This window comes from Sparus aurata, chromosome 7 (assembly GCF_900880675.1).
Source record: "Sparus aurata chromosome 7, fSpaAur1.1, whole genome shotgun sequence".
Classification (NCBI taxonomy): Eukaryota; Metazoa; Chordata; class Actinopteri; order Spariformes; family Sparidae; genus Sparus; species Sparus aurata.
In genome coordinates, this window is record NC_044193.1 from 26,618,678 (window position 1) to 26,637,204 (window position 18,527).

Sequence of the window (18,527 nt, forward strand, 5' to 3'; positions counted from 1 at the left end):
ACATATGTGTGTGTTCACAGTTGTAGGTGTTCATAGTTGTAGGTCTTTATTTAGTTCAGGGAATATCTCCGGGCTCAAAGAATATCTGTATTCTCTTCCATCTCACCTCAAACAACTTAGATAAATTCCTAATCCTGTGATTTATTATTTCCATTTTATATACTTCATTAATTAAGTCCTTCCATTTGCTTTGTTGGGGCGTTACCGGTTTCAGCCAGTTTTTTGTTATCTGCTTAAGTGCAGTTACTCTATCTATCTACTACATCAATCTTTCTTGCTTCATTTGGTTTTCTGGGGACCTTATTTTCCTCTGAGAACAGCTTGTTTATTCAGTTATGGCAAAACAACAATTTAAGAGTTTGTGTTATTAAATCATTAATATTATAAATATTAAAATTATGCGTTTTAATTTCTTCTCCAAAACTGCATAGTGCTCCTTAAATGAATTATTCAAATGTTTTCTGCAAAAAATGTACACATTTAAATGTGCGATATGTAAGAATTTCAGTTAAAAACACTCAAAAATGATCAACAGAATGTGGAGAAACAACAGTCCCGGCATTATGACGTCTATGTCTATGTCTACATCTATGTATCTTGTGTTGCAGAAATGTCTACTTAACTTAGCGTGCTAACCAGCTAGCCCTTGCACGAAAGCAATTCGATTTTCTGACACAGGCAACACAAAAACTGAAAAATTACGGTAATGCTTTACAATTGTATGTGGATGAATATACAATGCAAACTAAATGATTGCTTATGTATTGAGACCTGTTACTCTGATGCAACAAATCATGTCAACTGCAGCCAGTTGGTCCAGATGTCACTTCAGTTGTGTGGAGACTGCTAGTGTATAATCAAGGTGTGAATTTTCATCATGAAACATCCTGAACATTCATCTATTTCAGTCAAAAGCCTCATGTTTAAGTCAAAACACAATTTAACAAATCCAGGAAGAGTGTATTGATTTGGAAAGGCTATAAAAGCATCTCCACGCCTCGGACTGTAGAGTGAAAAAGCTTTATCATGCCATGTTATTGAGTCTCGTGAACATGAGAAAGACAGACTAGATATAATGGACCATGCTACTACTAGATCAGACACTCTTTTGTCTTTAAATTTCACACAAACACACACACATACACACACACACACACGAAACAAAAAGCAGGTAGAATGCCTAATTCTAAGTCCCTTTTCAAATAGATAGAACTTAATAATGCCTCACAAAGAATGCCATAATAGTTGCACCTAAGTAGTTAAAACCTCAATGACCAAAGATGGAAGAACACCACCCACACCAGTTCCTATGATGTAGAATTAGCATTTCTTGGCTGTGATTTGTGCATGGTTATGCATTAACAGCTCGATGCTTTGACACGCTCCTTCTGAGAATCTGTGCGCTCGGGCTGGGACGCGCGCTGGAGTGGCCGACACAGGGATTAACAGGAGCGGGGGATGTACAGGCAGCGTTACAAGGATCATGATACCTGTAGAGCACTTAGGAGCGGAGCCTTGCTTACAAATGACTGCTGCAGGGTGTCTGCTTGGGTTTCTGCTCCCTCGCGCTTGTTTCTCAGAATAAAAAGGACTTGTGAAAGGCAGCAGAGCTCCAGCTCGACAAAGGACGCGCGGAAGCCTCACGACTCCACTTCTCCGACGGGAGGAATAATTCAGAGAATGGGCTCGTGTTCTCCTCGTCTTCTGTAGTTTCTCTCACTGGCTCAGCTCTCGCATGTCTAGTCGAGCTCATCTCTCCGTGTGTGCCCTCCTCCAGTGGCTGTCATCAGTGTGACATGCTGCTTCGAAAACCCTCTGTCAGTCATCGGATGGCTCATTCTGGCTCTTAGCTGTGGATGAGGCAGGGACATGCCGGCCAGGATGGAGAGATGAGTGAAACTGTGTGGGTGATCTTGATCACTTCTCTGGTTGGAAGTAATCCCAGGGCAACTGGATGTATTCCTGCTAAGAGGAGATGGAGATATTCACGGAGTTTCATGGAGAACTGTCCGGTTAACCTCGACGGGAAGAGAGTTGGATGGCTTCTCAGCACTGTGTGGCTTCTTTTTGTTCAACAGTGCCCCAAAAGTGAGAGCTTTGGCTGCGAGGGTCTGTAACATTTAGTGGAACCTTCAGGGGCTGGTACACTCACTGCTGAGAACTAGCACCATGGCTGACTCTCACCCGTCTGGCTCCATAGGAAGCTACAACAGCAGCTCTGCCGCCGCCAGTGCTTGGAACATCACTGGCAGCGGCCCCTGGTTGTTGGCCTTCATGCTGACTGTCATCATCCTCATGACAGTCTGTGGCAACATGTTGCTCATCGCTTTGGTGTTCGCCCATCGCTCCTTGCGCTGCACCTCGAACTGCTTCCTGGTGTCTCTGTTCCTGTCCGACCTCATGGTGGCCCTTGTGGTCATGCCGCCAGCCATGCTCAACGTGCTGTGTGGGGCCTGGGTGCTGTGGCCCGCCTTTTGCCCCATTTGGCTCTGCTTCGATGTTATGTGCTGCAGCGCGTCCATCCTCAACCTGTGTGTGATCAGCTTGGATCGGTACCTCTTCATCATCTCGCCGCTGCGCTACAAGCAGAGGATGACCCCACCGCGGGCGTTGCTCCTGGTAGGGGCCGCTTGGGGGCTGGCGGCACTGACTTCCTTCCTGCCCATTCAGATGAAATGGCACAGCTTAGGCCACTGGAGTGGGCACTCACCAGGCCCCGGGGTCAGCGGTAGCAACATCAGCTCTTACTCTGACACACCCTACCCAGCGTCCTACTTTCAGCTATCACCGTCAGGAGGCCTTTCCTTTCACTGCCGCCTGCGGGTCACCCTGCCCTTTGCCCTGGTGGCATCTGTACTCACATTCTTTTTGCCCTCCAGCGCAATTTGCTTCACCTACTGTCGGATCCTTCTCGCAGCACGGAGGCAGGCAAAGAGGGTCGCGGCACTGAGCCACCCACCACACCCACATCCCTCCCTCGGGGAACCTTCCAGGCCTCCTTCACCGGGGGTCGCAGCCGGGCCACCTCAGCAGGACGGAGACGACTGCAGTCACCAGGAGCCTCTTGTGTCACACAATGTACCGGTAAGGAAGAGAGGGCACACAGCCAGGGCAGATACGGTCTATACTTGAGATAGAGCGTGTACTCGAGGGCAATCGGCGGATAAGTGCCGACCAGTTTCTTCGCAAAAGCCTGAACTGAAACACCCGATAAAAGTCAGCAATGGTGTTAAAATGGTAGAATGGCCTTTAAGTAGAGCAGACCTTAATGTGAGTGGGAGTTGATAAGGTTCATTCTGTGAGCGGAGACGGCCGCTCAGAGATAATCACCAAATTACAGTCGTCCATCTGAGTAAGAGCTCTCCAGCCTGTCTTTCCCTTGACACTTTTTAAGGTTTCATCCAACACTTGTTCGCGCCACGTCTCATGTCGTGACATAAAATGCTGTGCCGTTGAAATCCACTGATCACAAGTTTCGTCCAAGCGGCAATTTTAAAGCTGGGGGTCATTTTATGATTAGAGGCCATGTGTGCTCCAGGCGCTTGAAAAACCCTCCAATAGCGCAATTTGAAAGCTTTTTGCAGCCGAATGTAGTTTTCTCAGTTTTGAGTCCGGACCCTCTTGACTGTTCCGATGGGTTTGATTAGAAGATTGCTTTTGAGTAGGCCTAAGTCTGTAAGTATAGCTGAAAGTAGGACTTAAAGTAAGTAGGAAAACTACTTTGTAAGGTGGCCCTGAAGGGCAAATCACAACAGCGAGTAAAAAAAACTCTAAACTTCTAATGTTTGGATTCTATTGGGGTATTTTTTCTTTTTCTTTTTAAATGTTAAACACTTTGGGCTGCACTGTAATAATTATTACTATTATTAAATCATTTTCCAATATGCAGGCTGTGTTTTCTTATTTATATTTCTCAATTTACTTGTGATTTGCACTTCAGGGCCACCGTGAGCTGTGTTTAACATTGCCATGCCGATAAAAAATACTACAAAAATAACTTGGATGTTCTATTCAATAGTGCAAGTCTGAGGGTGTTTGTTTCGTGGCTCTGCAGCAGGATGTGCCTCTCTCAGTCTAAAGGACCCCTATGGATGTTTACAGTCTTTCCATTGAGGCTATTTAGTGATAAAGACGTCTGTCGGCATGGCAAATACCTTGTGTTCATGTGTAAAGTTGACGATAAAAACGTGGAGGATGTCGTTGAATCTGAACCGACAGAGAGTGATGAACAGTGAAAGGCAAGCCGCACAAATGTCGCGTTTACTGGCGGTCTGCAAGGACAGGGAGATAAAGGAATCCTTTCACCTTTCATGAATTTCAAACTCTCTTCATTATTTTCATGCTGTACCTAGAATCTTAAGATATGCCGTCTTAATGTAGAAATAATTATGAAGCTGCGATAAAAAATGTTTTCCTCCTTAATCACTTTCAGCCCAGAATGTCTGAAGGAAAAGCAGCGCCCCAGTGAGAGGGAAGAGGTGTAAAACCTGCTCGGAAATCTGAGAGAGAAAAGTACAGACAGCGTGTCAGATGTGTCTGCAAACATCATACCCACATAGTCTGTCACATTTGCCATAAACCAAACACGCGCACACACACACACACGCACACACACTCTCTTTCTGCATTGGACAACTTATACATATAACAGATATATCGTTGATCAGTTGCCCTCTAAAACCAAGTAACACCGAACGATCACACCTAAGATTTAAAATCTAAACTTGTAGGTTTTAACAATGTTTGGCTGCACAGCATTAGTTTGTAAAGACTGGCCCACTGGTTAATCAAGTTTAAGGTGCTCATTACATGATCATATATATACATTTTTACCATATTCTTGAGGAGTGGAGAAGACATATAATAAACACAAATGTGTGATCAGCTTTTTGACACAACAGTTTGGGAACATTTTGGGACATGTACTTTCTCGTTCCATCCTACGCTCATGTAGCCCGGCTGTGTCAAATGTAAAAAGATGACAAGCTTGTTGGTTTTACACTTATTTTTTGGATGTTAATTAGTTAATTAATTTCTTTTTTCTTTTACTTTGACAGCATCTGTTACATTCATTGTGCTATGCTAAGCTAACTGGCGGCTGTGGCTTCACGTACAGCGTCCAAACATGAGAGTGGTATCGATCTTCTCGTCTAAATCTCTGCAAGAAAGCCAAATAAGCACATATAACAATTCCTTTAAGTGAATGATTTAACTCCACTTGCACTGTCATCCCATCCACTACTAATCAGTGTGACTTTCGATGAACAGGCCACTCGATTGGTGAATTTAAATTGCGATCAACACAACACTATATAAATGATTGACTAAAGCGCTACATTTTGGAAAGGCTTAACCTTCTTAAGCCTACATTACCCATTTTAAGCAATGGAATCAAAACGCACGTCTAGTGTCGTGATCCCCAAATAGTTAACAATAACCTGTTTAAACAGACTTTTAAAAGTAATAGATGAAAGGTTGAAATGCGCAGTGTCTGTCACACCAAACAATACCATCATCAGATTGACCAACAAATGTGAACACTGAAAACAGAGCAGCTCTATGAAAAAGTGTTGCCATGATATCTTCTTCAGCGGTGGGGTACATCAAACACAAAAGGTAGACGACCACTTGGACCTGTGTACCTACGCTGCTCATAATTGACGTGTATTAGCGTGTTTCTCTCTGCAAATGCTTCCTGTTTTGCTTGTTATCTGCTGCCATCAGCATGAAACTGGACGTTTTCAGGGAAACCACTAATTAAATGCATGAAGGAAGTTAAAAATGAATTAATATAATGTAATTTGCTTGTCAAAAAGGCCATAAAGAAGTACCCAGGTTAGCTTTTTTTTTAAATGTTGGCAAGGGAGATTGACGCTGCACCTGTAACCTTTTGTCTCCTCTACCGTCTACAGCCGTCGGTGAACAGTGAGCGTCGTCTGGCTCACAGGCAGGGTCGCAGGGCGCTGAAGGCCAGCCTGACACTAGGAGTCCTCCTGGGACTCTTCTTCAGCGCGTGGTTACCCTTTTTTATCGCCAACATGGCTCAGGTCAGTAAAGAAACCCTGACTCCGTGTGAGATAAGACAAATGTGATCAATGAAAATAAAAATAAAATACAGTCAACACGTAATGATTCTTGGATCTGAGTTGCATGATAAGATGAGCTGGGAGGTTGCCTTCACCTTAATGCACTCTTTATTCACTATAAAGATACTTTTTTTTTTTTTTTTTAAATCCCTCACTGTGTAAAAAGCCTGATGTTGAATAGCTCTTCTATTCCATGAATCTGTGACTCAGATTTTTTACATTTTTTTTGTCAGTTTTCTCACAGATTTAAGCGTGTGATGGCCGCTAAAACAGTGTGAATTAAATGCCGAAGAAAGAAGAAGAAAAAAAAAAAAACACTTGGATACCAGTTTATTTTTGTGTTGGCCAGCCTCGGCGTCACAGCCCTTGCCAAGCTATCCAACGAGGAAATAGATTGGCATTTCAGCTTTGTGTGGCTGACTCATTCCCAAACTCAGAAGCAACACACCAATGTACCATTTATAATTGGTATTCATTTTTAAGTTGTTGATTTTGATTTGATTACACTGAGCACACGCGCTCATTACTCAGCGAGCAGACATCAGAGGCCATGAACGGCCTCGGCGAGAGTTAATGAATGTCAAAAAACAGCTCAATCTAAATTGGTAATGACACTTGTCCTGTTTTTCAAGCTTTCAATGATCCAGTCATTTTGATTTCCCATCTGTGCCCTCTCGCTTCTCCCCTGCATAACACAGAGCACAGAGACTTGACTGTGTCTGCGCTCTCCTTCCTTTTCACACTCAATGTGGTGTGTGAAACGCACCCCTCCTTCCTGTCCTATTCCCACCGCCTCCCTGTCTCATCTTGATAGTATTGGAAGCTATCCTCTAACAGCTGTCTCCTCCTTCACCGTCCTTCTCTGCACCAAGTGGGTCTGTTCAACATCACTGCTTTTAAACCATCAGATGAAACCATGCACTCGAAAAATGCGTTTGCAAATTCTTTTCTCGGGAAAATGACGTGTTTCATAAGAAAAAGTATCAACCACTGTGATTAGTGAGAAAGAAAATCCGTCTTTGTCTTTTTTTTTTTTCTTTTTTTTGGGATGATAACACAACAAACACCAAAGACATAAATATAAAGTGGGAACAAAACAAGAAGGGCACACAGATGGGCAACCGGCACAATATACAAATAATAGATTATACTACCTATTTATGTATCCATTTCTTTTTCTATTAGTTTTATCTTTTTATTTGTTCCCGTTTATTTATTCAAAAGCTGTACTGTAAATTATGTTAACATGTTCAATACATTATTAATAAATAAATGTTCACAATTAACCAAGAATTAATAAATATTCTGTGAATGGGGCAATGATGTTCTTTCTGTATTTTTGTTTTGATTTCGGTGTTTATTTATTTCCATTTTTTTCTCCATTGTGTTTTCTCATTTTTTGATTGAAATAAATAAACAGAACTATAAATTGATATTAAAATAATATAACTTGGGGAAAAAAGGATAAATAAATACATTCAGGGACAGTGAACTAATAATTTTCTGAATTCATTCTATCAATTTAATTATTATAATGTGGAATTAAGAGTATGTCTTTTGGAGAGTTATGCCGTCATTGTGCGTTTCCCCAGGTGGGAATTTATGAACATGTGAATATAGGGCACGGGTTTAAATACACCAGAATTTCCCCTTTACATCTAACATGTGTTGCATATGTTTCCATCCTTATACAACATTTGCAAAGCCAAAGCTTTTTTGAATTGCTTGTTATATAAATCTGTTTCCTTGTCATGCTTGTGGGTCCTTTTCCGTGTGCACGATACGAACATGAATCACCTTAAGGTCAAAAAAGGTGCCTTTAATGTGTATTTCTCTGTATTTATTTCTTTGTTCATTTTTTCCGGCATTTGTTTTCTGATTTATCTTCACTTCACATTTGACCAGAGCTCAACTTGCTTTACTACTTTCAGTAATTTTAAACCTTTTTTACCTTTCATCCAGGCAGTGTGTGAGTGCGTCCCCCTTGCCCTCTTTGACGCCATCACCTGGCTGGGCTACTGCAACAGCACAATAAACCCCATCATCTACCCGCTGTTCATGAGAGACTTCAAGCGAGCTCTGGGGAAGCTCCTGCCCTGCTGCTCCTCGCGGTCAACCAGAAGACCCTCACCTGCGCTCTCCCTCTCTCTCCGCAACTCAGGGGAGCCTAACCTCGCCAGCAGCCCCCCCTCTCCCCTGGCCTCTGACCCCACCCACCCCCCTGCCACCGCCACTGATGCCGTCAACCTGCTGGACGCCGAGCACGCTGGCGTCGAGCTGCCTCTGCTCCTGCCAAATCAGGTCGACAGCCTGGACTGAATATGGAATGAAGTTACCTAATATTCTGACAGGGTTTACGGTGGAAAAGTGTATCAAGAAAAGTAAAGAGACTGGTCATAATTCATGATTTACTCACAATGAGGTAACAGATGCAGGCTTAAGAGATTTCCTTTATGTTAAAAAGAAAAATGTCTATGGACACATTCAGTAAGCTCCACCCTTGTTCTAGACTGAATTACGTGTTTCTTTACGTTTAAGGAAGATGGTTGAAGAAACCCATGTGGGGCATAACCAAAACAAAATGTTCAGGGTTGAGACTTGTTGCAGTTATCAGTGCCAGTAAACAATGTAACTTAACTTTTTTGTAAACTCTACAGAAGGCAGCCCTTCAGAAAAGCAAGGCCTTGAAGTAGACGCATTCCCTGAACTGGCCGTGTGGAAATCAAATTACTGTGATAAAATCCATAGCAACCGAGCCAGCAGCATCCTCTACAGCCTGCAATACACAGTATTTACAGGTATCTGATTTCACAGCTCAGTCAATAAATTATAATAATATTTACACTTTGTAAAAAAAAAAAAATTACTTCATTAAAAAAAAATCTGAGTTGTTATTAAATTAATACAATATTCTTAAAACACCATTTCATGGTAAAATAAAGCAGTTAATTTGGGGCTCTTCACTCGAGACTGCTGTCTCTGGCATGTCAGTGTGTTGAGAGTGGAATGAATATTTTCTCCAACAAAGCTCTGATGCTGGAAAAAAAAAACAAAAAAACAAAAAAAAAAACTTGAGAAGACGAGATTTTACAGGGAAACAGCTTGTCCTGTAACATGCTCTTTACAAGTTTGGCTGCCTTTGTTTGTGTGTGTGCTCTGTGGTCCAGTGTGTATCATCCCAGCTCCACGATACGTGTTCATTATCAGGGTCAGCCTCCTCTACACCGTCACACGGGGCATTAAAAGCGGAGGCTGTGTCGTCGTAAGTGGCGTTCTCCTCAGAAGTTAGTGTTAAATTGTCTTTGACTGCAGTCTGACTTTCCGATTCTGGGTCATTTAATGAGTCCAGCAGGTCTGAAATATCAGGGATATCCCAGCCGTCACCCATCTCCTCTGTCTCTTCCACATCCTTCACGTCTCCACCGTCTTCGGTGCAAGTCTCAGCCTCCTCAGCTTGGTTTTGTGTCTCAGTCACTCGTTGCCCATCGGGGGTTTGGTCAGGGATGTCCACTGCCCCCTTTGTTATTGTTACAGGCTGAGGAATCACAAAGGAGGCTCCTGAGACTTCTTTGGTGGGGACTCCTACTGCCACCAAGATGGTGTCCATCTGACGCATGTAGTCCAAGTGACCGTTCACCTGGGAAGCAGACACATGGTTTTACTGTCGTTGTCTATACAAAGATACACATTTCTTTGTAAATGACGGTGTATTTTCCTTTTTCTTAGTTAGAAAACATCATTACTTTGTACAAGTCTGTTTTTCATATTCTTTGTAAAGCTACCCATCTTATCCCTCACATTTCATGAACAGGTGTATAGTGTATGGTTTTACTGTGCTTCTGACAACTGACATGGCCATTACTGTGTGTGACGTTTCATGCGGAATCATGTGGAATGACATGGTGGGAGGAAGGCGTTGCTGTGAACTGTAACAGACCAGCAGGGGCCTTATTATCTTCTTACATTTGAATTTTATTTGAACAACACAACTGTCTCTTTTAGAATGCAAATAAAACTCTCTGAGAAAAAAGCATACCTCATTACATTTTAATATTGGTCATGAGAAACTGTTTTTGTATTATTACAAAAGGAACATTTGGAGATTGGAGAACATTTTCAAAAATCTCCACCTTGTTGTTTCTTTTGAGGTTCTATATATGACATTTTGAACATTTATGTAGTGGCATACAACTATGTGATATGTACAGTTTACTGTCTGACAGTTATATCGTCCTGAGCAGAGAATTAAGTCACAGTCCCTCTGTGTGTGTTATAAGCTGAGCTTCTCTGTTCTTCGTTTTGACAGCCTGTCTGGCCACACATGCATGTGAAGGTATTCACATTCAATTGAAACCATAACAATTTAGCTGCCCAAAACATCTAGCGGTGGCAGGTTACAAATGCCTTAATGGATTTGGGTCATTAGGCAGATCAAAGAAATATCTCTTTAGCAAGCTGAATATTTCACTTATGTAAAGCTGGGAAAAACTATGTGTAAAGACCATATTTTCACATCAAATTTGGGAAATTTAGTGTGACCTATCCAGAGTGGGTGATTATTGGGACAGTGGAAAGACTAACCAAGATGGGTTTGGGGAGTTTCATTCTGTTTCTCTCAAGTTTGAATGAATGGATGTTCAGCAATTTAAAATGACTATTTTTGTCAATTGAGTTCGGTGGATTAGAGAAAAGCAATATAATGGCCGTTTCCGTTTTCTCTGAGTTGGGAAAGTGCAGACACCCAGTGTGTAGTGTAAATGAATGTTGTAAATAGAACCTTTAAAGTGAATCATTTGTTATATAGTACCTAAAGGTCAGAGGAGTATGTTTTATGAGAGAGGAGTTAATCATCACGACGATTCTACACAGGAAATTATCACCAGGCTCTGCAGTCCTCCTCATCTCTGCAGTGTTTTAGCATCTTCAGGTTAATTGTTTTTTCTGTAGGGCCCGCAACTTTGCTGTTTTGTTTCACTCTTACCGCTCTCATTTCTCAGGACCAAACAGCTGGTAAACAAAGTGTGGCATTTAGCAGCTTAAGAAAAGAGACAGATATTTCCCTCAGGAGTCAGTGAATACCAAAACAGATTAACACGGAAAGATGCAAATTAATGCTAATGTTACTCAGTATCTGCTGGATGTGTAAATGGGCAACTGTGTTCAACATGTTTTCCATAAAAATGTGCAAGATGATAATATGCGTTGTGTTTACAATAGCCAAGAAACACTTGAGGGACAGAGAAAGCTTCATGGTGAAAAAAGACTTCGCAAAAATTCTAATTCAAAACCTGAACTCTGACAAACCACAGCTAATAGATACCCTCATATCAAATAACAAACATTATTGACTGAATGATTTGTGTAAAGCTTTGAAACAACAACAGTACAAATACTACTACTAATACTTAGAATAATAACAGAAAAAGCTGCAGATGCTGTATATTTTGCAAGTTTTTCTTTTAGAGGTGTCTGGTGGGTTCTGCCAGCTTGTTCTCTCCTCTCGTCCTTTAGTCAAGGAACTCTTATATTATTTCACTGACCTAGCAAACAGATGTGACACTGATGCGTCAGTTTGAGGGGGCTGATGCCTCTGCACGTGGCTTTTGTTGGAAGGTGAAAAACTTGACATGCACTTGAAAAACTAGTCATTAAGGAAACTTCAGTGGGCCTTATTTAATACAAGCTCTGACTCACCACGGAGGAAAGATCCACATTGATTATACGCCGATCCTGGATGTTGATTGGCTGTAGCCCAGCAACAGACAATTGTGCAGATGAACTTCGATACAAGAACCCCAGGAGCCAGTCCCCTCTGATAGGTGGATAGTTCAGAAAGTCATTCAGTGATATTGAATACTTAAATCACAAGTCCCGCTGTCAAAACAGGTATTTCCAAATCCCCAGCAGCCAAAACATTGAAACTCAAATATGAACAATAAGCATATCAAAGCTATAAAGCAACAGTAAGCATTTAACATGAACATGTAAACATTTGCCTCCATGCTAATTACAGGATAGACCTTTGTCAGATTACCTGGAGTAGCCGTTCACTATTTTCCCGGCCACCACCCGGGTCATTCTCTCCCAGGCCTTCTCAGAGCCTTCCACAGGGGCCCCCAGGAGGACTACATCCTCCACAACTCCTTCACTACCTGAGGAGTTCAACAACACAGGACCCAACCAGTTTTTTAGAACAACGTACCATGTAAAAAAACAGAAGATGGAAAATGAGAACGTCAATTAGGCTAATTATGTTTGATCACACAAATTATCACTAATCCGCTTCACCAGGGATTTAAGAGAAAAGATGGCAATAACTGTGGTGTTAAAATTTTAAACCCAGGATTGTCTCACATAGAACATTTTGAAAATCAAACTGAGTCAACAATTATGGTTGGCAAGTCGGTGCAAGCAAATATGGCTGTTAATCTAACTCCAATCAAATGATAGTTTATTATCTGTAGAAAGATGATCATACCTTTGTCATTTGCAAGCTCCTGTAGACAGTAGTAGATAACTCTGGCCCCAAGACTGAAACCTATGAGACTGACGGGCCGCTTCCCCTTCAAATACCAAAACAAAAGAAGAGATGCACAATTCTGAGGAAGAACATCTTCCTTGTTTTTACTGAACATAGGCAGATTATCCTCTCTCAGTGCAGGGGAAAATTTCAGGTCAATTAAAATATTTTTTCTATAACTAGAGTACAATTGAAGAACAGAAAAGTTGAACGTTAAAATAATGCAGTTAATAATGTGCGCACAAAATATACAATTAACTCTTCTAAAGCAACAACTGACACAATACTTTAGTACACTATGGTAGAGTGCATCTTAACAGAGATTCAAGGTATTTTTATGATACCTGCTGTCTGCTTCTCAACACCTGTGCTAGGTGTTTCCCCACCTCAGCTGAACGGTTCAGACAAACACACCAGGGGTTGTCAATGACGCTGGCTGCTGCCAGCAGAGACGCAGGCCAAGTCAGAGCCGCCACAATACCTGCACAGTGTGAAGGTGTAAAAGAAATCAATTCAGTGCTGAACATAGACTCAACAAAAGGACACGGCTAGATAAGATATACAGGATTGTTTTATGCAACAATAACACTGAATTTTATCATTGACATTTTACAGATCCCAATGTTGAAGCTGAGAAAAAGGAAATATTTCACCACAAGCACGAACATTCCTGTCTCCAAATCCAAATCTATTGAAGCGACTAGGGTCTTATCCACACATAAAAATGTGTAAAAATGCTGGTTTCTTTATATTTTCTTGATATTTGTCTGGAAACTTAGCTTTAAGCTGTAGACTACAGGTCAGACTTCTTACAATTTTACAACTCAACTTCATGATTTTTTAAAAATAGAGTAAGGTCACTCCGTATGCCCAAAGGTGTATATCTTTGGTGTTGGACAAATCTTTAATTTAGAATTTCTTGCCACAACAGTGTTTGGAATCGATTTTGTGTCCTCAGGTTTTCCAGAGATATTTCATAAAATGAAGGTCATGTGAACAGAATGGGAAATATATCCTGAGCGTGTGGACAAGGCCTAGGTGCTTTCTGCATGATCGTCCTCCTACCTGAGAGCACTGTGTACTTGAGTGCTTCTTGAGCCACAATGCTGACCAGCCCATCCAACAGAGAGGCCATGGCTGAGCCCAGATCCCTGAGAAAACGTGACTCCCACACCAGGCAGTACTGCTCCCCGCACTCGCCAAGGCTGCACCATGGTGCCTGGAACGAACCTGGAAGAAAGCAGTTGTGTTTTTATGTAAAGGAAGCGGCACTCATAAATCAAGTGTTTTTACTTCATTGTATGTGAAGGGGGTACTAAGCTTGTGCAAAACTGAGTGTGGGTTTTAGTGTTGGGAGAGAGCTTCATGGATTTATGTAAAACCAAAACACGAGTGGTTTGTTTTCATAATCAACAGGAAGACACTTTACTGGTATTGCTTTAGAACATTGTGCGCAGTATTCTGCTCAGACTTAAACTGCTGTTTCCCAGCAATATCATCCATGTTTTTCTTTGTTTCTCTTTATTCTTAGTCCTCCTTGTTTTTTTAAACACGTGTAATTACTTTAGCCATTCAAACTTCCAAATGTACAGCTCATTGAGGACATCATTGGAGTCACTTTTATTTTATCATAACTTTCAATAAAAAGTCAAATCAAATTAATTTAAATTACATTCTAAATGTAAAAAAAAAAACTAAAAAAAACAGGAACCCAGAGGAGCTTACTACAAGCTAAATGAGCACTGAAGTCTTTCAAAATAAAAAAACTCATAACTTATCGGGCTTGTTGCTAGCTGGTGGTTAATCTTATTTGAACTTAGATACTTACATGAAACGATTTCAACACCTTTCATTGCTTAAACAACGTTTGACATCTTATACCACATTCCCAATACAATTCCAACTCTTTTTTTTTTTTCAGTACTCCCTAATATAAAATTGAGCAAGAAATACAATTTTGCTGCCAGGTGTTCATCAGGCAACTCACTTCAGTGTCAGCTTTATAGCAGCCAGAAAAAAAACTTCCACAGTTTTTTCAGAAACAGCATTATCTACTTATCTATCCAATATTCCACGGAATCGACCTGGCGGAGCTGCTAAACCTCCCACAAAACCTGACGAGAACATGCTGATAATCAATCAATTTAAAATAAGGTTGCAGTAAATGTGTAAGGCTAGCAATGTTGGTCAATCTTGTTTTTGTTGGATTTTGTTTCACCACGAGCAGGTGGACACAATGACCCTGGCACTATCACTCCTCTTAGTCTGATTAAAAACTGAGGAATGTTATTGTAATTTGTTCAGTTCATTTCTGCAGGTTTAGATTTATCCACATTGTCTACACCTAATCAGTGAAAACTGTCAGTGGTTGTGGTAGTGAAACAGCAGAAGCCATACTTACTGTATTTACCACTGCAGAGCCAACCTGTCACTGCGATGGTCAGGTGTAGATGCTTCCCGGAGCGCAGTGGCAGGAATTCAAATTCCTCTATCGCCCCGACACATTTATTCATCTTGTAGCCTGGAGAGACAACATATGAAAATGAAATAAAGGTTGAAGAGCAAAAGAAGGGTAAACACATCTGAGAAAATCACAAAAATATGTATTGTTATCAGTTAAAATTCTAACTACTTCTTGCATACAATCACGTGTCATCCAACCCTCTCACCAGTCAATCCAGCTCCTGCTGCTCCGAACAGGGAGGCCATGATTGCAATGCCAGTGGCTGAGCCCAGAGCAGCGGCCCCTCCAGCCCCGAGCACAGCACTGGCCCCTGCTGCCACCAAAGGGGCAGCCAGCCCACCTGTCACACCTGGCAAAGGCACATGCATCATTCTGATATGTGACTTAATTATGAGTTAATTAGCTTTTCAGTTGAAGCCTATGGGTCCACATTAAGATACTAAGAGTTTCAAATATTTTCAAAACTATTCGAAGCAAGAATAATCACCAATCACAGTTCCTCCACCCACGGTGGCTAGTCCTATGAGGAGGTAGCGTCGTAACTTTCGCCCTCTTTCTTTCCTTTGTCGCCGAGAGGACTCCTCTCTAATGGAGAGGCAGAGTAAGAGAGATCATCCATATTAGATGAGATGCTGATTATCTCAATTTCAATGACTCTTTAGGTGCATTTTAAATGACACCCTGACAAAAGTGTTTGCTAATGCCTCACAAATATTTTCATGCAATCAATTTGGATACAAGGGTAAATGGCATTTCATTTAGTATTTTAAATTCACTGAGGTTTAAGTTTAATAACACCATGAAGTTGCCTAATATTCGTAGAGTAAAACGCACCATATAAAAATCCCTACTGTCTCAGTCACATTCATCTCTCATCCATCCTTCCATCTAACCAGGACTTACTCGCTCTCCTCTCCTCCTTTACCCAGCTTCTCCACCAGTGTTCCCTCAAACTCCTCCAGCTGCTGTGGACAGACCCGCAGCAGACAGCTGACATGACGGATGAGGACCCTCGCTCTGGCGTCGTACTGGCCTGAGTGCATTAAAAATGATAAATAAACAAGCCTGAAAGAATTTTTTACATTCATTTAAAGTTGATAGTCATCAATTGATCAAAGGACTCTTACCATCTTTGACAGAAAAAGACACCAGACTCTGAAATACAAAGTCAAGACACAAAATAAGTACAATATAGTTAATTTTCTGTCATGAAAAGCAAAGCAAAATTGTAAAACACTGCATATTAGACAACTGTATTTGTAATTGATGAAATGAAATAATGTATGACCTTGAGTAGAATCAATTACACATTCTTTGTAGATGTTATAATTAATTAATAAATTGCTGCTCCAGTTGATTCTATTGTAATTCTCATTATTTTATTGCATATTTGACTGTGTTTCTTTAGTTAGTTCAACAAACATCTCTACATAATATGATCCAATTTGCAATCATCTTTCAACTCAACATTTTCTTTGTCACATTTCTATTTGCTGTTGCAACAATCCAGTTTTCAACATGATGCATTCAATGTAATGTCATCCTCTGTGTTAGAGTGATTAACACCTGTATGATTGGTGTAGCCCCCGCAGCCAGCAGCGGGTCGGCTTGTAGAATGGACAGGAAGGTGTCGCAGCCCTCGAAGCCCAGGCCTGACAGGAAAGCCCCCATGACCGGCATCACCGACTCATCCAGGTCCAGCCAGCGGACCAAGCCCTGCAGATACTGCTCCCTGAACACACTGAGAAACATGCAACAGCTCAGCTACTCAAGTGCAGCAACAACAGTTCAATTGCAACTTTAATATATTTTATTTACATTTTTATCATTAAGGAAGGTCATTTTATCTAGAAGCCACGTGTAATAAAAACATAATGCAATCAAATGCGTACTAAGAACCAGTATCCCAACTCTACTCAGTGTTTGTTGGAATACTGTACGTCCGATAGTTAATCACACTGACCAAACATTCATATCTCCTCAGTCATCAGTCACTCACATCTCACATAATATGTTAGGTGCAATTAGAGGGGGAAAAAACTTGGGAAAGCAAACACTCCTCAACACATTTACTGCATTGGTACCGACAGGAGGTACACACAGCATGTCATGATGACATGGCTCTGATACCTGTTTTCAGGTCCAGTAAACAACTGGCCCAGTGAGACACCACACAGGGCAGCATAAGCAAAGCGGCTCTGCTCTGCCAGCTGCCTGCTGATAATTTCCTCTGGGTTTTGGTCACGTGGGGCATCTTGTGTTGTTCCTGCTCCCCCTGGGTCTAAGGTGATAAATGGACAAAGCTTAATTATTAACTTAAAGATACGAGTTTGATTCAGGCACATCACAGGGGCAACCAATCACAAGCGATGTATATCAACGATACATTCATCATAAGTGAAAACCTCACAGATATAGAGCCCGAGGCGACTTTGTACGAACAGAGAGTGTAGTGTGTAAGAACAGATTTTATCCTAAATGCCGAATTTACCAGAAGACCCCACTGGTTCATATGAAGTCTTGCGTAATATTCTGCAACACATGTTTATACGACCTAAGGAAAATTCTGCATTAGACTGGCAGATTTTTGAGTGTAGTTTCGTTTGGCGTCGTTTCTAATTTCAAAATAGGAAGACGAAACTAGGTTGGGAGTCTAACTTTGTGCTCCTCATCATGTCTCTGATGAACTGACCTGAATTCAACATACAGAGGCTGCGAAAGTGTGTCCGACCCACATGATTTTCGACATTCCTTTTAGCTTTAACTTCAAAACAAGCCGGTGTAACTCACACCACTGAATTTCAACAGTAGACAACACTTGTGTTAGCTGCTACATGCAGCTGGCTGATAGTAGCCGTGCTGCCTCAGGCAGTAAATAGCTAACGGTTCAGAGGCAACTTTTATAACGTCGTCGGTTTAATAACTTACTCTACTACAACACTGGGGAAAATAATAACGAAATTCTGTCTGGTACCTGGAGCGACATTTGTGTCCGTACTTCTCTGTTTTTCCTCCATGGCCACAGATGTCACAACTCTGCAGACTGAACTTTTGTTGCGTTCAGGTGTCCCTCCTGAGCTCTGACATCTGAAAATCCGGGTGCTTACAAGACATTCACTCTCTTAAACCCCTGCGATGATAAATGTTCCCCCAAACAACCAGCAATATCGTTTCTTGTGGAAGTTTTTTTGTTAGATATCAACCCGGATAAAATTGAGTCGAAACATATTTAATTTGTTTTACTTACTCTGAAAACAGGCAGTGTAGTAGTAGTAGTAGTAGTAGTAGTAGAAGAAGTAGAAGTAGTAGTAGTAGTAGTAGTAGTAGTAGAAGAAGTAGAAGTAGTAGTAGTAGTAGTAGTAGTAGTAGAAGAAGTAGAAGAAGTAGTAGTAGTAGTAGTAGTAGTAACGCCTTAATTGGTTCCTATATAATGGTATAAAATAACACCTTGGAGTAA

General features: G+C 41.3%; 2 protein-coding genes across 2 annotated transcripts; one reads left to right on the forward strand and one right to left on the reverse strand.

The window, feature by feature from the left end:
- Positions 1-543: 543 nt before the first annotated feature.
- On the forward strand, positions 544-9,156 carry htr6 (5-hydroxytryptamine (serotonin) receptor 6). Its single transcript, XM_030424373.1, has 3 exons — positions 544-3,084; positions 5,913-6,047; positions 8,049-9,156. Exons 1-3 carry the CDS (start codon positions 2,170-2,172, stop codon positions 8,403-8,405), a joined length of 1,407 nt encoding a protein of 468 aa, XP_030280233.1. The 5' UTR covers positions 544-2,169; the 3' UTR covers positions 8,406-9,156.
- On the reverse strand, positions 8,519-18,316 carry tmco4 (transmembrane and coiled-coil domains 4). The gene is made up of 14 exons (XM_030424372.1): positions 18,045-18,316; positions 17,201-17,351; positions 16,637-16,811; positions 16,198-16,225; positions 15,974-16,103; positions 15,558-15,655; positions 15,276-15,419; positions 15,008-15,127; positions 13,672-13,836; positions 12,951-13,087; positions 12,565-12,649; positions 12,121-12,238; positions 11,781-11,898; positions 8,519-9,723 (listed from the first exon to the last, which is right to left on the reverse strand). The coding sequence occupies exons 1-14, from the start codon at positions 18,085-18,087 to the stop codon at positions 9,208-9,210; spliced, it is 2,028 nt and encodes a 675-aa protein (XP_030280232.1). The 5' UTR covers positions 18,088-18,316; the 3' UTR covers positions 8,519-9,207.
- Between the last annotated feature and the right edge of the window lie 211 nt (positions 18,317-18,527).